Source organism: Arachis hypogaea, chromosome 10, assembly GCF_003086295.3.
Source record: "Arachis hypogaea cultivar Tifrunner chromosome 10, arahy.Tifrunner.gnm2.J5K5, whole genome shotgun sequence".
NCBI lineage: Eukaryota > Viridiplantae > Streptophyta > Magnoliopsida > Fabales > Fabaceae > Arachis > Arachis hypogaea.
The window spans coordinates 5,112,333-5,134,005 of NC_092045.1; the positions used below are offsets into that span (position 1 = coordinate 5,112,333).

Here is a 21,673-nt window from a genome sequence, read left to right on the forward strand (position 1 = left end):
TTTACAGCATCATCAAAATGTTCATCAGCATGTTCATATTATTTGTATTAAGATACGTATGCATAAGCTATGACCATGGTAAAATTAAGCATACCAAAGCTAGTTCTTCAATGATTATAGAGCTGTTTCCGTCCTTTTCAAAATGTTCATAGGCACACTGTGCATGTTGCTCCCATTGGTCAAGTGCTTCAAGTTGATGAACACTGAGTGTGGCTGCACAAACTCATCAAAATCCATCCTTATATATTGCAATGCATTAAGCTACAACCCAAATTCATTTTAATCAGCGAGCACTATTGATGCGAATGCTATTTATATAATGTATGGAAGCATTGATACAGTTAAATCATAGAACTTAATAATCCAACGCAGTCAGGAATGTGTGACTCCTTCATAGCATCTATTCATAGTATTGAATACTCCTCTGCTGATGACCTCTTTATAATATTGCAAATGCAAAAAGGATGATTAGCTTGGTGCACCAACGATATGCTTCTTTATTTGTCTTCAAAAAAGCAAAAGTAAGAATACAAAGAATAAAAACACCAAATCAAATAATGCATGACCTCATCTTTGAGCATGTGAATTGTTAACAAAACCTGTCATACTAATAGTTGGATTCAAAAGCAAATAGTTGGATTCAAAAGCAAATAGTTGGATTCAAAAGCAAATATTGGGAAAAACTGATAACAACGAAATAATTTTAAGCTATAAGTAAATAGTTGGATTCAAAAGCAAAACAAACAAGTGATATCTTAATCAATGGACGCAAACAAGCACTTGCTAATGAGTAGCACTCTCTCACTTAGCAGCCTCCTCCTCTTCCTTCTTCTTCTTCTTGGCAATGGCCTTCAAGGTCTCCTCCTTCTCCCTCTTCAGCGCCTGCTCCCTCTTCAGAGAAGGGATCGTGGCGCTCCGATGACCTGCTTGAGCCTCCTTTGGCGGTACTCACCCTCCCTGTCGGTAATCTTCTGCAGCTTCCCGAACCCCAATCCGGCGTCGCTGTCATCACCACCGGGCATCTCCTTGAGCAGAGATTTGGGGGCAGTATAGGAGGCAACCTTGCGAGCAACCTCGTTATCCATGGCATCGATATTCTCTCCATCTTCGTTGGCAGGGATTGAGGTGAGGTAGGAGCCCTTGTCGGAACCGCCATAGAGGTCAGTGTCGAAGGTGAGAGAAATGAGGGATGCGAGTTGCTGCTCCTTCTTCTTGCGCTCTTCCTGCGTCTTTGCAATCTCTGGATCCAAAGACGCCATTTTCGTTGCGTTTCTCATGCTTCTTAATTGATATTAGCGTAATCCCTAGGGAGAAAACGGAGTTCTGAGAAGTGAGAAGAAATGAAACAGAATCAAAGATGAAATTCTACAAAAATAAAAATCCTTTGCGAAATAACCGACTCTCAATGTCGATTTTTGGATGTCATTTATGGGCCTGAACCATGCCCTTCCAGGCCCAAAAAACTTGTGTTTGGTTCTAAGTTTGAATGATACCTAATGACCCAGAGAGAAAGTTTGAATGATACCTGGAAGGAAGTTAATGGGCACAAGCTGGAAAAAGGTGGCGGCGATGGGAGGCTCCTCCCTCAATGCTTGACGGCGATCTTCTTTAGGACTGCTCCGGTGAAGGGTTTGCTGATGTCTTGTGTTACTACTTACTAGATCCAGCAGCTGACCCTCTTTGTGCCTTTTTAATATTACTTTGGGCCTTAGGCCCTCCTAGATTTGGGCTTAAATTTTCTGTCCAAAAAAAATAGATATTACTGGATATTTTGGAGCATATTAATTTAACATTTGCTCCAAAGATTATAACAATTGTTTTTTAATTTGTATTTAAATTATAACTAATTAAATATGATAAATAACTATGTGCAATTGAAAAAAATCTTAGACTAGTGAAAAATACCTATTAATCGACCTTTTTATGTATGTTGTATGATTATTAACAATTATTGAATTAGTTAAAGATCATCAAAATATTTGATTTTATAATCAATAATCAATCATTGTAATTATGATTCAAGTCTTATAAATGAAAAGATCAATTCTGAACAGTTGAATAGTAAATTTTCCATGAAAAACTATGAGAACTAGCGCCATGCATTGAATTCAGTAAGGATGTTTGTTTTCTAAACTAGCACGACGTCGAACGATGGAAAATATTGTACACAATATTGTCATTTTACGAAAAAGCCGTTAAGGCAAAAAATTAATCAATCAAATAAACGCCTTTTTTTTCCCTCCCAAAGTAGAAAGGTTATATTTCATTGATTAGTGAAAAATAAATTATAAAAATGTCTAAAACAGGATAGCATAGTTAGGGGTGAGAATAAGGTGAATTTTTGCTCTTTCTAATTCTTCTGCTCTTGCTTTGTTCTACAATAATCTATATAAAACTCGTTCCACTTTTATTTATGGGTAATAAAAAATTAAGAGAAAATATTAAGAACTAATATTAATTGTGTATAATGTGTACAATGAATTAAAAAAAGATAAAATTAAAATTAAAAATTAGATTATTAATTAATTATTTAATTTTAAATTTTAAAATTTTAAAATTAAGATTAGTATTTAAATCCATTCATACTATGTACGGTTATTTTCAATCTTACTGTCAATATACATTCAAAACCAAGTTTCTAAAAACCGAACCAGTCGTCAAACTGTTCTAGCTACTGGTTCACTAGTTTATTGGTTTAACCAATTCAACCGTAATTCAAGTGAAAAAACCGTCTATAATAAAATAATAAATAAAATACAAATAAACACACTAAAACATAATTATAATCTAATATAAACTTTAAAATATCATCCAAATTAAAAATACTACATAAACTACAATGTTATGATCTCATTCAAATACAAACTCAAAAGTCAAATAACAAAAATAACCAACCAAACATAAAATGCCAACATCTAAAGTTCACATCAAAATTACCAACAATCTTGAGACCAATAATAACAACAACATTCAACACACAGCAAAGTTCACAAATTAACTAAAAATATATAATACCTATTTGCCCGCTAACTGGATATTTAATATTGTAGATTTAGTAACAAGAATGGTCTAAAGCCATAATAAAATCTATACCATTAGATTATCTTGATATATAATCTAATTAATTGAATTAACAATGCAAGATCTTGCTCATAATAATCTTCATTTTAAAAGGTTTTTCCTGCTTAGAGTTGACCCTTCTTACACCACATTTTTTTTCTTCCCATATTAATGATTATTTCTATTTCTAACATATGAATTTGTTGTAATATAACGTACATTCAAAATATGAAGACATGTTTTCCGATGAAACGAAAAGGAAAGAGAAAAAGGAAAAATATTGAAGACATTAGAAACAGCTTAGAAGTCATGGCAAAAACAAGAAAATATGCCGTTACAGCTAAAGTTGAGAGGCTAAACTCAACTGTCCACTGATGTGAATGCTACATTTCAAGATTAAGCCACATTTCCTTGAAGAAAACCTTCTCTAATTTAATTAATAACCCACAGCAAGGTTCACAGCAACCCACATCAAAATTCAACCCATAGCAATAATTATAATCCAATCTAATTACAATATCATAGCAACTCAAGGCAAAGTTCACAGATTAATTAACAATTATTCAACAAATAATAACAGCAAAATTCACAGATTAATTAACAATTATTCAACCTATAACAAGTTCATAGATTATTCAACAATTATTATTAACCAATTATTGTTTTAAAAAATAAAACCTAGAAGCTAGAAGCACAAAACAGAGGGGGAACTGGACCTGTGGAACCGAGCTGACACCGGCGATGGTGGAACAGAGGTGCATGACGGAGGGAGGAACCGCGACGGTGGAATAGGTGGTGCTTCCAGAGCTGAAACGACAACGATAGTGGAGAGCTGCAACAACCGCAACTGTAATCTTCAAAGCTCCAACTTGCGACGGAGACTGGAGTGGTTCAGCGGCTGGACGGAAGTGACGGAGACAGCTCGCCGGCGTTGACAGGAAGGACGAGCGCGAGAGTGAAGGGAGGGAGATAGTTGCGCCGTTGTGTGGGTTGCTAGGGTTCCTGGGTTGGGAGGGCAGAGTAATCGCGTAATGCACAATGGGGAATGGGGGGGTTTAGTGCATCCAAACAACTGTGTTTTGCACTTTTGCTAAATTCTCAAAAACCGGCCAGTTCACAGTTCGGTTTGATCGACCGATTCCCAGCCGGTTTGGCAGTCTAACAGCGGCTTTCTAATCTTGCGGTTTTGGCATTGATCTAAACCGGCATTTTCATCGGTTTCCGATTCGACCGGCCGGTTTAAACCAGTTTCCAGAACCTTGCTTACAGAATTCGTCCTACTTCTATCTGCGGATAGTAAAAAATTGAACCCGAATCCATTCCTACAGATACATGTCCTGCTCCTATTTGTCTCTATAATTATTAAATCTCAATAAATAAAAATCAATTTCAAAATTTATAAATTTAAAGTAAAATTTTAAATATGATACAATATTATTAACCATTTTACTAATTATTTTACATATATTACAAATATTATATATATACACCGGGATATTACCTAAATTCGGTTCCGCCCCGTCCCGTTCAAGAACCCGCTCTGGTGCGGGACGGATAATTACCCATTCCGAGTGGATAAGGGTGGGGTGAGTACCCGTCGGGTAGTGTTGTCATCCCTAAGCATAGCGAAAAGTAAGAATCTTTTAAAAAGTATACTGATGGTATACATCCAACAGTATATAGACATATTAAGAATAAGTTAAAAGAAAGAAAATAATAAGGTGAATTGAGTGAAATTAAGAATTGTCCTTAGGGAGATGGCCAGCTAGAAGGAGTTTTTTTTAGATTTTAAGAAGCAATTTGACGGAATTTGCGAGAGTGGCAGATGACATTGAAGTACATCCTTTATAGACTAATTCGTTGCGAGCAATTGAGGGTTTTAGTCAGTATTCTTCAACGAGTTAATTATTTTCGTTACTACAATTTATCGTGTCCAAAAATCACCAAAACTCTACGAGAAAGAACCGTCTCTAAAAAAAACTGAAATTATACTTCTTTACTTGTAGAGCAATAAAACAAACCGTAAATAATCGTTTCTATTACTTTCTGACAGCAAAAACATGTTGGCAATGTAAATAAACAACAGCAGTAAAATCTGAGCAAGGACCGAAAAACAGTTATGTAGAATTTTCAAATAAAAATCTTAACTTTGTGGGGGCAAGTCAGCTTCCATAGTCCTTGAACTTTGGCTATTATTGTACAATGCTATATTCTATTCCTATCCTAATAAAAAAGAGAACAAGAGATCAGTTAGCTTGTTGCATTGGGTACGTAGCTTCATAATTGGGTGGGGGCGGCTACTACTTAAAAGACAATTACTCATACCAAATACCATGTATGTATATGTGTATCTGGATATACATGCGCATATGGCGCTGTAATTTGCGCACTCTCTTGTTCTTTTCTGTCTACTTTCCTTTCATATATACTGTTACATAGTACATACATAGCTTACTTAACTTCCCAAACTTTTCTTCAGTGGAAAAAGATAATGCACCTTTTTTAAGTTTTTTGTCTCCCCATGAAGCACACAACATGACTATCACGTGTGATCGCACCTATCTTGTATTTTTTGTATCTTTCCTGTCAGAAAATATATAAAATATGTCAATTTATTGTCTCATGATACAATATTTTTGTCTATATCTCACATGTTAAATACGATTTTGTGTCTTTGTATCTATATCTCAATGTCCTATCTTTATATACAAACACAGCTTTAAATAACATCATAGCAGACTTAAAATGCAAGGTCATTTTCTATACACTTGGATCATTATATTAGTAACTAACTACTAAGCTTGCGTCTCAAACTACTAGCTACGCAACTCACAAAGGCAAGTTACACACAAAATAATTAATCAATTATAGCATGAGTTCCTCTCTTTGTGCACCTCTTGGAACAAGAAGAGGAAGAGGTGGTTATGTTGAAGATGGGTCATCAAGACAAGATGTTCCAATTGTGGTGAGAGAGGGTGTTTATTTGACATGGGAGGAGTTGTGGGTGACAATGTCAAAACCAAGTGGAAAGGATGGGAAGAAGGCAATAATCCTTGAAAGCCAAACAGGGTATGCCAAGCCAGGAGAGCTTCTTGCTGTTATGGGTCCTTCTGGTTGTGGCAAGACCACACTTCTTGATGCCTTAGCAGGTACCTATCCGAGGAGTGCTAGGGGTCTACAGATTTTGTGATTTGTAGCTATCAATTAGTTATTATCAGTATTTTTAATGGTGTGAGATTATATCTAATTGTGTGAGATTACTCACTTTTCTTTTGCTGGTTAAGTGCTGGCCAAATTTTAATAAACGTGCTGGTCCTCTAGACTTTCTCAAATTGTGATAAATAGAAATAGAGGCAAATATGAGTTTCTTTAGTTTCTAAACCAACACAAAATGTGCTGCAACAAAGAGAGATTATAATTATATGAACAAAACAAACCTTTTCAAAAGCTGAAGAACTTCCAAGTTAAGGCCTTAATTGCCATGTTCAAATTATATTGCAGGTAGGTTGAATTCAAAAGCAAAACAGACAGGTGATATCTTAATCAATGGACGCAAACAAGCACTTGCTTATGGAACATCAGTAAGAAGAGACTGATACAATTATTTTCTACAATACTATTTTTTTGTTTCCCTCTAACCATTTCCACACTCAACTGAAGCCTTTTTTAACATGTTAATATATACAGGCATATCTAACACAAGAAGATGCTATGTTGACCACACTAACAGTTGAAGAAGCAGTGTACTACTCAGCTCAACTCCAATTACCAGATTCAATGTCCAAGTTTGAAAAGAAAGAAAGAGCTGAATTCACAATCAAGGAAATGGGTTTGCAAGATGCCATTCACACAAGGATTGGAGGGTGTGGTTCCAAAGGCATTAGTGGTGGCCAGAAAAGGAGAGTTAGCATTTGCATTGAGATTATTACACGTCCTAACCTTCTATTCCTTGATGAACCAACTAGTGGACTTGATAGTGCAGCTTCTTTTTATGTTATGAACAGAATAGCAAGATTGAATAAAACTGATGGCATTCAAAGGACTATTATTGCTTCTATTCATCAACCTAACACTCAAGTTTTCCAACTCTTTCACAACCTTTGTCTTCTTTCTAATGGTAAATTAGTCTACTTTGGCCCTGCTTCTGCTGCGAATAAGGTTCGAATTTGGAGAAGCCTAGTATGTGTGTCAGTACAATTATTATCATGTGTAGTTTGAAGCTAACTTGTTCTTAGTTGCATGCAGTTTTTTGCATTGAATGGTTTTCCCTGCCCAACTCTCCAGAATCCTTCTGATCATTTTGTGAAAACCATTAATAAGGATTTTGAGCTGGTTAGTGCAATTTTTTTGTACCTCTTGTGAACTAATTTGTTTCTTTTGCTGATGTACTTTTATAATCCTAGGAGAACCCTGAGCAAGGATTAACTGATGGACTTACCACAGAAGAAGCTATTTACATGCTTGTAAAATCATACCAATCATCTGAAACTAGTCAACAAATTCAAACAGAAATAGTTGCCATAAGAACTGGTGTAAGTGCATTTACTTACATTCTTATTGATTGGTATAAATATGATACCTAGTGATAAACAAACTTAATGGGAGCAGGATTCTAGTGCAATGGAGAAGAAAAGCAATGCTGCATTCTTTACTCAATGCATTGTTCTTACAAGAAGATCATACTTGAATATGTATCGCGATTTAGGCTACTACTGGCTACGCCTATTTATCTATGGCGCTTTGGCTATATGCCTTGGTACAATTTTCTACAACATTGGTTCAAGCAAAGAATCAGCTCAGGTAACACAAATCTTAATGTATATATCTAGATACAAAAAATATACCAAAGAATAACCAACTCATCAATCTTGTTAATGGTTTTAGGCTAGAGGCTCATTGCTCATGTTTGTGGCCACATTCCTCACTTTCATAACCATTGGTGGATTTCCTTCCTTTGTAGAGGAAATGAAGGTATGCTAATCCTTTTATGTTCATGTTTGGCACTAAATATAGTTAACTAATGGGGTATTTGACTATTTTCTCTTGCTTTTTTTCATTCAGGTATTTGAAAAAGAGAGACTTAATGGACATTATGGTGTCACTGCATACATCATTGGACAAACATTATCATCCATTCCATACATATTATTGATATCACTGATACCAGGAGCAATTGTTTATTACCTAACTAATCTTCACCATAGTTGTCAACACTTTGTGTACTTCACTTGTGTCCTTTTTGTTTCTGTGATGTTAGTTGAGAGCCTTATGATGATTGTTGCCAGCATGGTTCCAAATTTCTTGACTGGAATAATCACTGGCTGTGGGATTCTGGGAGTAATGATGTTAAATGGTGGATTCTATAAGTTGCCAAGTGATCTTCCTAAACCAATTTGGAAATACCCTTTATACTACATTTCAATTCACAAGTATGCATACCAAGGATTGTTCAAGAATGAGTTTGAAGGTCTAACATTTACCAACAAAAATAATAATGATCAAGTTGGGGAGCATATGAAGAACATTAGTGGTGAAGACATGCTAAGAGACTTATGGGAAGTGGAAATGTGTCACTCAAAGTGGGTTGATCTTTTCATATTGTTGGGGATGTTGGTTTTGTATAGAGTTTTGTTCTTGGTGATCATCAAGGCCATGGAAAAAGTGAAGCCTATTGTTGCAGCCTTCAAGTGGAAATAGCATAAGATTGCTGCAAAATTTCTGCATTATTGATGCATGACAACTAAGCTGATCTTGCATGATTGTTTAGGAAACACTATTTTTGTTTCTGCTATAGATACTCCTAGACTAAAATACCATTATAAAAATTGATCACTTCAAAAACTCTATCTAGCTTTGTTATACTAAGATTTCAAATTTTGATTTTGTGCAAAGAATTTTATATAGGTACTCATCATTATGATCAAAACCATAATTATGGTCAATTAAAAAATGTGACTTACAAATGCAAATGGTTAGACAACTAAAGTTTTAATAAGATATTAATCATTGTTTTTTGTTATAATGACTTACAATAAAAGTGACTTTTGAAATGCTAAAGTTTTTTATGGAGAATAGGAATAAATTGAAAATTTTTATGAACATAATCATTATTTGTAAAAAAAATTATATATAAATATGTCAATATTATTATCCAATCAAACATATGCTATGACAACTTCAATGGTATATTTTCTTTAAGTCCCAATTTTAATGGGTGGGAAAGCCATATTTTCTTGTTGGATTGGGATCAATAACTTTATAATTTTATTATGATGGGAGATGAAAACTATGAAGAATAGAGTTAGAGGTTTCTTTTCTTCACTTTATGTGTGTGTATACCTTAGTTAATAAAATTAGCAGAAGTTTTTGATTTTTTTTAATAAATGTATTAAAAATTTTAATTTTATTTTTTTATTAAAACTGTTTTTTTATGGTTGGGAACCGAGTTCTATTTAAATAAATAAATATTGAAACTTGAATTATTACGAAAAAATATCTTGGTTGGGGCCCAAGTTATTATACGAACCCTGATTCGCAAATTGAAAGAGAAGGCGAAGGGAAAGGAGGGTGCGCTTCTGCCGGCGTTTCTCTTTGACGGAGGAATGGAAAACGACGACGTCGACATGAACGCCGAAGATAACAACGAACCTGTATTATCTCTTTCTTCTTTTGTTGCTATTCTCTGTTTCTTTGAGTTCACCTGATTTCATTGAATCGCGCTTCCCTCTTCTGTGCTGCTGATGTTTGAATCCGAAACCCTAATTTTGATGATACGACACTGCTATTGTGAGTGCAGGATTTTGATGACATGGATAAGCGCTTGAAGGATATAGAAGATGAAACTGCTGCTCTTAAAGAGATGCAAGCCAAGGTCGAGAAGGAGATGGGATCTGTTCAGGGTAGCTATTTTAATTTTTTTTTTTTTTGTAAATGATTTCTCATTCTGCATTGATCATAGAACATGTCCTAACTCCAGATGTTTTGTTTCTGGTTGGATGATTACGATTTGACTTGTTTTGTTACTGGCTAATGTGTAGCACTCTCTCACTTGGATGTGAAGAGAAGCTATATTCTTGAATACTCATTTGAATATTCATGTTATGAACAAATTCAAGCTGAATTTTGTTGACCTCTGTTTTAGAGTTCACAGGGCTTCATGACTTCATGCTTAATATTGTTGCATTATACTTTTAGACCATTTTTTATGTGGTTTGTTATGTTTTTCTATCTCTTTTTCATTCCCTTCTCATTCTTATTTATGTTAATGTGTAAACAATGTTATTCCAGTGTATTGTTAGACTCCATTGTCTGTTATTGATTATAATCTCCCAATAGATCTCGGAACTGCATCTGCTAGTCAGGTCAACAGAGAGGAGATAGATTCTCGTTCAGTCTTTGTAGGCAATGTGAGCTCTCTCATTCCCTCTTTACTTGAGAAATTTTTATGTTGTTTGGCTGTCTTTTCCTCACCACTCATGATATGGACTGAATATATTAATGTCTTAACTTCTTTCAAAGATATCAACGTCATAACTTTTGTCTAATTTATTTGGTTATGAGCCAATGTGTATTGGAGGATAAATACATTGGACTTTGCATATTTTATCCTGGGAAGTTCAAAGCTTTTGTTGCTGTTGAATATGCTTGTTCTGTTTTGCATTTGAATTGTGTTTCCATTTGGTGGCATCCTGCTTTGACGTGATGTTTTGACTACAATCGCAGGTTATGCTTCCATCTACGAGTTTTCTGCTATTGTAATGCTGCCGTTGAAAGTATAGGATAACATATGGCTGGAGGAGGAAAAAATTTTCATTAAGAACTTGAAATTAACTGAGAGTGAAAAAATAAATATAAAATGCCAAAAAAAAAACCTTTGAGGGATAGAAGCGAGGGTAACATTAGTTAAGGGAAGTGATCTTTGAGGTTTTGTGAATTTTCATATTTTGAGAGAATGAGGGAAAAGAAATAATGAACCAAGAAAAAAAGAAAAAGAAAAAAAAATCAATTTGTTATATTTAAAGATAAAAATGATAAGCCTTTAGCTAGAAGTTTGAATTAGCATACTGCCAACTTTTTGCATTGGGATTGACTGAGGAATTGTTAGATTGGAGATTATGAGCCAAGACTCCTACTGGTGAGAAGAGGACATGCTCTCTAGGTCAAGTACTATATGACTTTATATCATTTTGGTTGCAAGTTCAAAGGATGCTTTTAGTGGTGCCTAGTGCTCGAGAAATATGTAGACCTCCTTTTTCCATGGTGAGAGATCCTCGACATTCTTATTTTATCCTTTTGTAGGATCAAAAGGGATTTCTTTTAACTTGGGTCTTTTTAATTGTCTCCCCTGTTTTAACACTGCTTTTACCTCAAAAACTAAAGAAAAAAGGAAGAAAAAGAATTGAGGTGCACTATAGAGAGTAACTTGCACAATGGATAGCTGTGATGAAAAAAAAGAAAAGTTTATATTTTTATAAATTACCAAGAATCTGAATACTAATTGATGGATTTTGAAATTTAGCTTCCCAGATCTTTTCATTTGTAGTTGTCTAATGGCAATATGGTACTCTATTCTTTAAAGTGTACCTTGCATTTTGGAGGATGCATCTTGATACTTGCAGTCATATAGGCCAGGACAAAGTATTTTGTCTGGGAAGGTTTCCTGCATGTTAGCATGCCTGCTGTTGCCCATTGGTTGAAGACATATCAAGCCTTTTGCGTTTTAGTTGCGGTAAAATCAGTACTAACATAATTATTTGCAACTTGCAAGGAGGGGTGTTCCTGCAAAATAAGGCTGATTATCTTTTTGGCATGGTTACCAAAGCTATCACTAAAATTACTATAAAATATGCTTATTATATATATACTTAAGATGCTTTTGTTAATAAAGCTTGTTGTATTTTCAGATATATTTATTTTTTCCATTGAATGTTGCATGGATAATTAGGCAAATGATAATAAGTTATCTGGTTGTACTAGTAAATAGGACACTGATGACTCATCTTTTATCCTGAAAAGCTGGTGTTTAAGTGTTGACAATTATTTAAAATCATTTCCATGTAATCATTTTGGTTTTGCTTGTTTCTTAGCTGTGATGCCATCATGTAATCTCTTGGATTTGACACACTCCACAGGTGGACTATTCATGCACTCCTGAAGAAGTGCAGCAGCATTTTCAATCATGTGGAACAGTAAACAGAGTCACCATTCGGACTGATAAGTTTGGCCAACCCAAGGGTTATGCGTATGTAGAGTTTATTGAAACAGAGGCTGTTCAAGAGGCCCTTTTGCTGAATGAATCTGAATTGCATGGGCGTCAATTAAAGGTTACAGCTAGAGGCTCTCGCCGTTCACTTCAATTTTTTTTACCATATAAGCTTATTTGAACATTTTTCAGGTAACAGCTAAGAGGACAAACATACCCGGAATGAAGCAGTTCCGTGGCCGCCGACCTAATCCACACATGGGATTTAGAGGCAGACCGCCATATGCACCTCCTTTCGCCTATGCTCCTTATGGATATGGGTATATGCACTTAGTTCTTGGCTTCTTGCCCTCTCCAATGTGTTCTGTTTTTATGCTGCGATAGTAAACTTAACCAGATTTGTCTGTTAATTACAGAAAGGTTCCAAGGTTCAGAATGCCAATGCGCTATAGCCCCTACTATTGATTGTCCAATTCTGGTTGGATGAACAGAATGCCCCACTTTTCCATCATCTAGTACCAACTACCATAGGGTTTTAGGCATGCTATGTGGGAGTTTTCCAACCATATATTCATCTGATTGAGTTCTGTCGTTCTGTGAGGATTAAGCTTTGACTTAAACAGCAAACTTTGTAAAATTGTGGTGCTTGGGCCTGCTTTTACTTTGCATTGCTTTAGTATAGAATATTAAAATGAAGTTATTGTAAAATTATCCTTGGTAAATGTGGTAAATTCGTGGGTTTTGTTGAGTTGCCTATTCATCTGTATTGCATTATTGTTGCCGATATTTTTCTTTATGAAAATGGGCCATGCATAGACTGTGACCATTCGCTATTTTAGACGTCACATACTCTTTTGTACCCTATTGTTTGCGTGTTGTTTAATTAGTCCAATGAACCCACTAAACCAAGTAAGTGAAAAGAAAACGTAAATCAGATGGCTTTAGTGTTGATTGTTAAGAATTATAGTTTTTTAAGCTGTCACGGTCATTTTTACGATTGAATTAGTGAAAAATAAAATCGTTAAAATTTAAATTCATAACATTTGAGCACCTATTTCTGGGTGCGTAGTTGAGTTATTTGTCCGAGTTTATTCATAATAGAAAGCTAATGATTGAATTAATAATAGTATCCAATAAAACGCTTAAATTAATATTGCCGAAAATGATCAGTTACTTAAACCAACCATTTCTTTCCCCCAGAAATATCCATTCTACCCTCAAAAGGACAAAACAAAGATCTAAGCACACTATTGAAGAGTATTATTGATGATTATAATATTTAGCATGTCAACTTGGAAACCTTTTAGGATATGGCTTGAATTATTCAACTCACAAAAAGGACATTTATCATTATTTTACTCCCTAGAATAGTAGAATTAGAATATACCTACTTTTGTATTCTCTATTCTGTTTCTGTTTACCCTTCAAAGTATCAAGTTGCCAAGATCACAGCCGACTCACTCAGACACCGTTAATGTCTGCGCAGATCCTCATCCCTCCCTGTCAGATTCCCTTTCGGACACTCACACATGGGAAAAAACCAAATAAGACAAAACAAAACTTAGTTGAAAAATAATATATATAATTAAAGATTTAATTTTGATATACTAATATAAATAATTTTAGATATCATTTATATTAAATAGTTTTCTAATTAATAAATTTAAATATAATATTACACAATTAATTATCAGTGTAAATTTAAGTTATAAAAATTAGAATTTAAATATAAATTATAATAGTATAAATTTAGGGTAATATTAAACTAGTACTCCATAAAGTTGTTTATCGCTGAATCAGATATCGGAGAGTCTCTGCAAATAGCAATGGCTCTGGCATCATCATCCCTTATCAGCTTCAAACCTTGTCTCTCCGCACCTTTCCAGAAACCACGCAGATCCATTGTCGTTGCAAACTCCGCAGAGCCCTCATCAAAATCAGCGTCACAATCAACCGCTTCTGCTTCTGCTTCAGCTCCAGCATCCACGAAATGGAGCCTCAACAGCTGGAGAACGAAGAAGGCGCTTCAGCTTCCGGAGTATCCAGATCAGAGCTCCGTCGATCAGGTTCTTCACACTCTGGAGACCTTCCCTCCGATCGTGTTCGCCGGAGAAGCCAGGAGCCTCGAGGAGAAGCTCGCTCAGGCCGCCATGGGCAACGCCTTCCTCCTTCAGGGTGGTGACTGCGCTGAGAGCTTCAAGGAATTCAATGCTAACAATATCCGTGACACCTTCCGTGTCATTCTTCAGATGGGCGTTGTTCTTATGTTCGGTGGTCAAATGCCTGTTATCAAGGTTTTGTTTTTCTTTAGTCATCCCTAATTTACTCAATTCTCTCAACAATTCATTCTAATTGTAATTAAATCTGAAATTTGGAGCCATTTTGATGAAGAATCAGGAGAGTGTTGTATTGTGGTTGATCTAATTTACCTTGGTAAAAAAAGGTTGGTGCCTTTCTTGGGTTGGAGGTTATCCAATCCCTCAATTAATGATTTGATCTAATTAGCAATGATTACTTGCACACAACTACTGTCATGAATCATGTTTTACATTTATAAATGATTTGATGGAAAATTGGAGACAATTTTTTAATTTCCATTTAGGCATTCAGTTTTAGCTTGTTTTATGTGTATGCTTTAGCATTATATTATGAATCAATCAGAATGTATGATATTCTTAAACTGTTGAATATGGTGGTTTAGGTGGGGAGAATGGCGGGCCAGTTTGCGAAGCCAAGGTCAGACCCTTTTGAGGAGAAGAACGGAGTGAAGCTGCCTAGTTACAGGGGTGATAATGTGAATGGGGATGCATTTGATGCCGCATCGAGAATTCCGGATCCACAGAGGATGATAAGAGCCTACACCCAATCTGTGGCTACTCTGAACCTGTTGCGTGCATTTGCCACCGGAGGTTATGCTGCCATGCAAAGGATCAACCAATGGAATCTGGATTTCATGGAGCGTAGTGAGCAGGGAGACAGGCATCTTTTCTATCCTCTAAATTCTCAAATCAGGCCATATTTAAAAATCTTATTCTTACATGGTTAAACTTTAATGTGGTTTGCGCTTGGGATGGATGTATTTGAAAATGCACTTTTTTCCCATCTTGCTTAAAAGATCATGGAAACAAAAGGGTTAGAATAAGTGGGAACAAAATTGGAAGTAGTCTGGGATTATTTGCGCTTAATTTTAATTCGGAATTTGAATGGCATCTCGGGCACAAATATATGGGAAGAAAAATCAGAATAAAAGAGTAGAAACAATAAAAGATGGGATGATGTTCATTATGTTGTTCCAATATCTTCAATTTTCTTGTAGTGGTCCTCTACTACTTAACATCTCTGATCTAAAGTGGTAGTTCATGCATTGGTACTTTTCTTTTTCGTGCTTTCTGCAAATGATATACAGAACTACAGATCATGTTAAATAGAAAAAGACACTTTTTATTCTTGAAATTGTTCTCTCAGAAAGTTTTCAACAACCTATTACATTAGTTCTTGTTTGGTGGTGTGGGGTTACAGGTATCGTGAATTGGCTCATCGAGTCGATGAGGCTCTTGGCTTCATGAGTGCTGCCGGGCTAACATCGGAGCATCCAATCATGACTACGACAGAATTTTGGACTTCCCATGAGTGTTTGCTTCTTCCTTATGAACAAGCACTTACCAGGGAGGACTCTACTACCGGGCTTCATTATGATTGCTCAGCTCACATGCTCTGGGTTGGGGAACGCACCCGCCAACTGGATGGTGCTCATGTTGAATTCCTGAGAGGGGTTGCAAATCCACTTGGAATTAAGGTATACTGTCTCTTTTAAGGTTGTAGGGCTATATTGCTTGATCAAATTACTTTTGCGCTTTTTTCTATTTAGTTTGATTACGTTGTATTAAACCAACTTTGTTTTGATTATCAAAATTACTTTTGCATTTGATTGACTTTGTTAATTAGTTCTGAGCATCTTTAATGTGCTATGCATGTATTTGTTCCCACTGAAAAGGTCATGTGGTTTTCAGGTGAGTGATAAGATGGATCCAAATGAACTTGTTAAGCTGATAGATATTCTGAACCCCAAAAACAAGCCTGGAAGAATTACTGTAATTGTTAGGATGGGAGCAGAGAATATGCGAGTGAAGCTTCCACATCTAATCAGAGCAGTGCGTGGAGCAGGTCAAATTGTCACTTGGGTTAGTGATCCCATGCATGGCAACACCATCAAAGCTCCATCTGGACTTAAAACCCGTTCTTTTGATGCAATCAGGGTAATTTTCATATATACTTTATTCCATCTAAATATATGTACTTGTTTTATATCAATTTTCACACAATGCAGAAGTTTTCACTGAAGAGACTATGTGGTCTATAATACATATTGTTTTTGATCCTATGGAAGTGTTGGGGAAAAAAAGTCTGCTTCTGGATCATCATGTTAGAGACTTTCGTGTTGTCTCACATAACACTCTGCAGAACTATCATTGGAATATTTCTTTTGTTTGGCGGTTGGCAACAGCTTTCAAATAAGAATTTCCAATAAGATTTTTCCAACCCTCATGATCCATCAAAATTTCCATGAAGTGTTTTACCAATATGGAAAATAGCAGATGCTGTAATCCTTGTTAGGTTAATGATGAACAAAGCGAGTATACGGATCTGACACATAATTAGTTAAATGATTATTTGGCCCTTCATTTACTTTCGTAGGCCAGAATTGCATGCTAGAAAATTACAGCAGTACATTCAAAATGCAGATGAACTGAACATAGTAGAATCAAATTGATTTTTTATTTATATGTTATGTTTGTGCTTTCTTAATGGCATTCACGATCTGGCTCTATCATAGTCTCAAGGTTGAATGCTATTGCATATTACCATAACTTCTATTGCAACTGACTACAAATTCATGTTCCTGTATGTTGTTATTTGCAATAGGCTGAGCTGAGGGCATTCTTCGATGTCCATGACCAAGAAGGAAGCTACCCTGGAGGGGTTCATTTGGAAATGACTGGCCAGAACGTGACAGAGTGTGTTGGAGGTTCGAGGACCATCACTTATGACGACTTGAGCTCGCGCTACCATACGCATTGTGATCCAAGGCTTAACGCCTCTCAATCTCTAGAGCTTGCATTCAACATTGCTGAGAGGTTGCGCAAGAAAAGAATGCAGTCTCTAACCTCACTTTAAATATTGGAGTAAGAAGTTGTCTTCCTTTGTTCTTGGATCACAGCATGGTGTTGTACGAACATAAATTAAACTCTCCAATATAGAGTGGCCAAATTCTGTGAGCAATCCCACCATGGCCATAAGAACATAAATTATTAAATTATATACTGTGTAAGTGTTATAAGACAGTTAAGTCAAAGTATGGAGAAGGGGGTGCATCAGGTTATAGTAGCAAGTTTTGTTCTAGTGTTGTTGGGGACATTATGGCGTATTTATTTTAGATTAAGTAATGAGTGATGAATGAAAATTTAATGTTTTTAAGTATATCTTCATGGGCACACAATTACCAAAAGAGAAAAAAACCTGCGCATTTTTATAGCGTTCTAATCAATCATTTTTTGTCCCAATTTTTTGAAGGGTTTAATTTTCCCTAATAGTAATCTTAATATAAAAAACCACAAAATTTTTATAAAGGGTTTCTAAGCTCACTCTAGATTTGAGAGTAAGAGGATCTTGTTTTGTTCTTGGATTCATGATGGATGAAAGAAGTTTGGGAATAACAAATCTTAAGAGCAACTCTAATGGAGAGTCTCTCTCTCATTTTTTGCTGACATAAAGAGACTCCAATCATTGGAAAAAAGGATATGAAAGAGAAAAGGATATGAAAGTCCTCCCACAAGTCTCAAGGAAGACGAGTTCCTCTTCGGGGGACTCTATCCTACCAATGATAACTTGCCATGTGGCAAGTTATTTTTAAAAAAATAATTAATTAAATAATTATATTAAATAATTAAATTATAATTAATTAATTAATATAATTAATTATTATTTTAATAATTATATTGAATTATAATTAATATTATTAAAATAATTAAATTATAATTAATCATAATAAATAATTATATTATTATTTAATTAATAATTTATATTAATGATTTAAATTATAATTAAAATAATTATACTCAATTATAATTAATTAAATTTATTTACATAAAAAAGTAAATTTAATTTTTTATATATTATAAAATAATTTTTAGTGAATTATTTATATTTATCTTTAAAATTTAAATGTTAACCACATTACAAAATAATAGAGTTTAACTATATTTCTTTTATTTTAAATAATTTTACAAATTAATATAATTTTGAATTATATATTATGTATCATTTTTATATATGAATTTATTTAATATTAATATTTTTAATAGTAAAATTTTTTTAAATTTATAAATTTAAATTATATTATTGAAAAAAATTAATTACATTAATTTTAAAAATTTTAATTAATTAAGTAGGACCACAATAGGGACTACAGTTAGTTCCTTCTAATGGAAAAGAGATATGTTTTGAGTTCTTATTTACTGTTTATGACGCAAGAGCTGATGTGGAGTTACTTTTTATGACAGGTGGACCATAAACAGAAACTAGAATGAATTTCTTACTGGAAATGGTCTAATGCATAATTCCACCGATTATGCCATATAAGATAAGAAAATTTTTAAGTATATCGATTTGCTGGTATTTCAGTCATTTTTATATATTTTAATTTTAATTATATATATTATATATTTTTTATAATTAAGATCAACGGTTAAAATTTAAAAATTAATGAAACACTGGTATATTGGTACTCTTCTTTATATTGATGTATCACTCAAGTACCAAATTTCTTTCATCCATTGCATACATAAAGCTAACAATTTATAATTGATGGGGATAAGATTTGATTTGATTTGGTTGTTTTGAAAAGAAAGAATAGATGATAGAAATAGAGAAAAGACATTGCAGATGTAGCAGTAGTAACTAACAAAACGAGATAAACCTAATCTCCTCTACAATGCTTTCACTTAACAATTAATTAGGAATGATAATATTACTCGAACTCACGGATAATTGGAGTGGATTTTTAGCACGGAGGATTCTTGGGAGGAACGAAACGGGGTCGGATTTAGGTAATATCCGTCTCTACCCGTCTCGCTATATATATAATATATATAATTTTAATATATAATATGTATAATATATGTAAAATAATTAATAAATAATTAATAATAGTGTATTATATTTAAATTTTTATTTTAATTTATGTTATGTATGTGATGATGGTTATATAAATTTTGAAATTTAATTTTATTTATTGAATTTTAATAATTATAGAAGCGGGACAGATATCTACAAAAATGAATTAGAATTCAGCAGATAAAAATAGAACGAATTCTATACAGATTATTATACGGAAGGACGAGATCCTACAATTAACAATGAATGAAGTACGGGGAGCTAAAAGTTAACATTTAACAATGTGGCCTCCTATGTCACACCTCCTCAATTCATCATTCCTATTTCCTACCATTCTTTTTTCCTCTTAAAAAGAAACCCCTTCATACTTTATTCATTCACCATCCATCAAAATAATCAGATGAAGGACTCACCTTTTTTGGATCAACTCACTTTACTTCAATAGAAGGAAAAATTTAAAATGAAAAACAAACACAAATTCTCTCTCTCGGTTTTCAAATTCCAAAAGAACAATCTTAAATAACTATGGTGAAAACTTACAAGTATTTGTATTTATATAAAATTGATAACTAAAAATAAATAATTATTAATTTTAAATAAAAATAATTATATATAAATTTTTATTATTAACAATAGTACATGATATAAATAATAAATATAAATTTCATTTTTCTTTATTCCTCGTTATACACTTATAGATACACTATTTTCTCCCCTTAACTTCTTTACATGAAGTGGTGAAACAGAATTTAATTTACACGTCATACAGTAAATGACAAGAACAATCTAAAATGGCAAACTAGTAATTTTCAAAAGCAACACGAAACCTGCATCACCTTCTTCCTTCCCCAACTTCATCACAGTTCACTTTTAAATCAGTATATCTACACCACCACACTACAAAGTACAAACCTCTCTCTCACTATCACACAAGCGTCTTGCACGCTGACGTCACCGGGTCCCACATCGCCGGCAACAGGAACTTCCTTCCGTTCACTCCGTTCGCATTGTAGCTCGCCCCCGTCGTCTTCTCCACCAGAACCCGACCCGGATACCCTGGGTACGCCCCGCTCCCAAACACTCCGGTGCACGCCGACACCGCTTCAAGCGGCGCCGTCACCGGCCCCTGGAAATAACCGTTGTTGAACGGGTTAGTTACGGTTCCCGCCAAAAGTGTAGCCAAGTTGATGATCATGCCGTCAACTCCAACGTCTCCGTTTGGCGCCACCAACGGCGGAGTTTGCGGGCCGTAGATGGGCTGGTGGAAGGGCCACGCACACTGGCCCGGGCATTGAGTCTCTGAGTTTCCAACCCACACGTACGCCGTCCGGGCCTTCCCGTTGACGGAACGAGTCGAGCCGTGAGTTCCGCAACGGCTCGAACAGAAACCATCAACGGAAACGTCCTTAGCCGTTAAAATGACGTTGATGGCGGACACGTCGTTGAAGCTGGAAGCGAGAGAAAGGAGGTGCGTTGATTTGAGGTACTTTCCGAGGGAATAAGCCGGGTGTAGGATTTGCTTCCCTACGAGGAGAGCAGAGGAGCCTCCACCTTTGTAGTTTTCAGTTGTTTTCCACCAGGATGCTGCGGAAGGCTGTGGTGGACCACCGGAGCTGAGGGAGTTGATGAAGTCAACGATTATGGAGCGTTGGATTGGAGTGAAGGTGCCGTACCATAAGAGATTAACGGTGATCCTTCCCTTGAGGAGTTGGCCGTTGTGGTACTTGAGAACGAGGGGCTGCTGCTGTACTAGCGCCCCTCCCGTGGAGTTCACGAGAAGCAGAACCAACAGCGTGGCAATGTGGTAATTATAGGCCATCTTAGAGGGTCAAAGATTCTATGAAGATTGAAAAATGAGGTGAATGGAAAGCGGGAGGGAAAGGGGTATTTATACGCGGGTATGGTTGGAGAGGGTCCACGTGGGAGTATGTGATTGGATGCTCTGGAGTATCGGGCGGGTGACGTGGCGGTCTACGCTGATTAAGTTTGACAATCCCAAGACTGAGAGTGGAGTGCTTTGGTTATTTTGTTTAGAGGAAATCCACACGCAATCAGACGGGCCAGAGGGTCCCCGTGAAGCTGACGTCATATCATCAGAAAGTATAGAGCAATCAAATTGATGGTTCCCCAGCCTATGGCTTCTGAGCCATTATCCTACTCAATACGTCAAAGTATTACTATTTTAATTATAAATGATATAAAATAAACACATTTATTTATTCTTATTAGGGGATTTTT

The 21,673-nt window shown here is 35.2% G+C and overlaps 5 protein-coding genes across 8 annotated transcripts; 3 read left to right on the plus strand and 2 right to left on the minus strand.

The window, feature by feature from the left end:
* Window positions 1-634: 634 nt before the first annotated feature.
* On the minus strand, window positions 635-4,145 carry LOC140175928 (uncharacterized). Of its 2 annotated transcripts, none has more exons than XM_072205684.1 (3): window positions 3,777-4,145; window positions 1,526-1,739; window positions 635-1,304 (listed from the first exon to the last, which is right to left on the minus strand). In XM_072205684.1, the coding sequence occupies exon 3, from the start codon at window positions 1,275-1,277 to the stop codon at window positions 894-896; it is 384 nt and encodes a 127-aa protein (XP_072061785.1). In that variant the 5' UTR covers window positions 1,278-1,304; window positions 1,526-1,739; window positions 3,777-4,145; the 3' UTR covers window positions 635-893. The 2 variants fall into 2 exon arrangements, with proteins under 2 accessions (XP_072061785.1, XP_072061786.1); XM_072205685.1 differs by having other exon boundaries at window positions 635-1,323; window positions 3,777-4,122.
* Window positions 4,146-5,791: 1,646 nt separating this feature from the next.
* Window positions 5,792-8,934, plus strand: LOC112714837 (ABC transporter G family member 1). Its single transcript, XM_025766520.3, has 8 exons — window positions 5,792-6,209; window positions 6,562-6,641; window positions 6,748-7,218; window positions 7,306-7,392; window positions 7,464-7,592; window positions 7,669-7,860; window positions 7,945-8,031; window positions 8,122-8,934. Exons 1-8 carry the CDS (start codon window positions 5,933-5,935, stop codon window positions 8,755-8,757), a joined length of 1,959 nt encoding a protein of 652 aa, XP_025622305.1. The 5' UTR covers window positions 5,792-5,932; the 3' UTR covers window positions 8,758-8,934.
* Window positions 8,935-9,276: 342 nt separating this feature from the next.
* On the plus strand, window positions 9,277-13,016 carry LOC112714841 (polyadenylate-binding protein 2). 3 transcript variants are annotated; one of them, XM_072205686.1, is made up of 8 exons: window positions 9,614-9,710; window positions 9,857-9,959; window positions 10,396-10,466; window positions 10,783-11,319; window positions 11,639-11,788; window positions 12,192-12,383; window positions 12,455-12,582; window positions 12,679-13,016. In XM_072205686.1, the coding sequence occupies exons 5-8, from the start codon at window positions 11,732-11,734 to the stop codon at window positions 12,725-12,727; spliced, it is 426 nt and encodes a 141-aa protein (XP_072061787.1). In that variant the 5' UTR covers window positions 9,614-9,710; window positions 9,857-9,959; window positions 10,396-10,466; window positions 10,783-11,319; window positions 11,639-11,731; the 3' UTR covers window positions 12,728-13,016. The 3 variants fall into 3 exon arrangements, with proteins under 3 accessions (XP_025622308.1, XP_025622310.1, XP_072061787.1); XM_025766525.3 differs by lacking the exon at window positions 11,639-11,788 and having other exon boundaries at window positions 9,542-9,710; XM_025766523.3 differs by lacking the exons at window positions 10,783-11,319; window positions 11,639-11,788 and having other exon boundaries at window positions 9,277-9,710.
* Window positions 13,017-13,657: 641 nt separating this feature from the next.
* LOC112714838 (phospho-2-dehydro-3-deoxyheptonate aldolase 2, chloroplastic) lies at window positions 13,658-17,740 on the plus strand. The gene is made up of 5 exons (XM_025766521.3): window positions 13,658-14,556; window positions 14,964-15,241; window positions 15,782-16,058; window positions 16,273-16,518; window positions 17,186-17,740. The coding sequence occupies exons 1-5, from the start codon at window positions 14,089-14,091 to the stop codon at window positions 17,435-17,437; spliced, it is 1,521 nt and encodes a 506-aa protein (XP_025622306.1). The 5' UTR covers window positions 13,658-14,088; the 3' UTR covers window positions 17,438-17,740.
* Window positions 17,741-20,080: 2,340 nt separating this feature from the next.
* Window positions 20,081-21,305, minus strand: LOC112714840 (protein EXORDIUM-like 2). Its single transcript, XM_025766522.2, has one exon. It carries the CDS (start codon window positions 21,252-21,254, stop codon window positions 20,361-20,363), a length of 894 nt encoding a protein of 297 aa, XP_025622307.1. The 5' UTR covers window positions 21,255-21,305; the 3' UTR covers window positions 20,081-20,360.
* Between the last annotated feature and the right edge of the window lie 368 nt (window positions 21,306-21,673).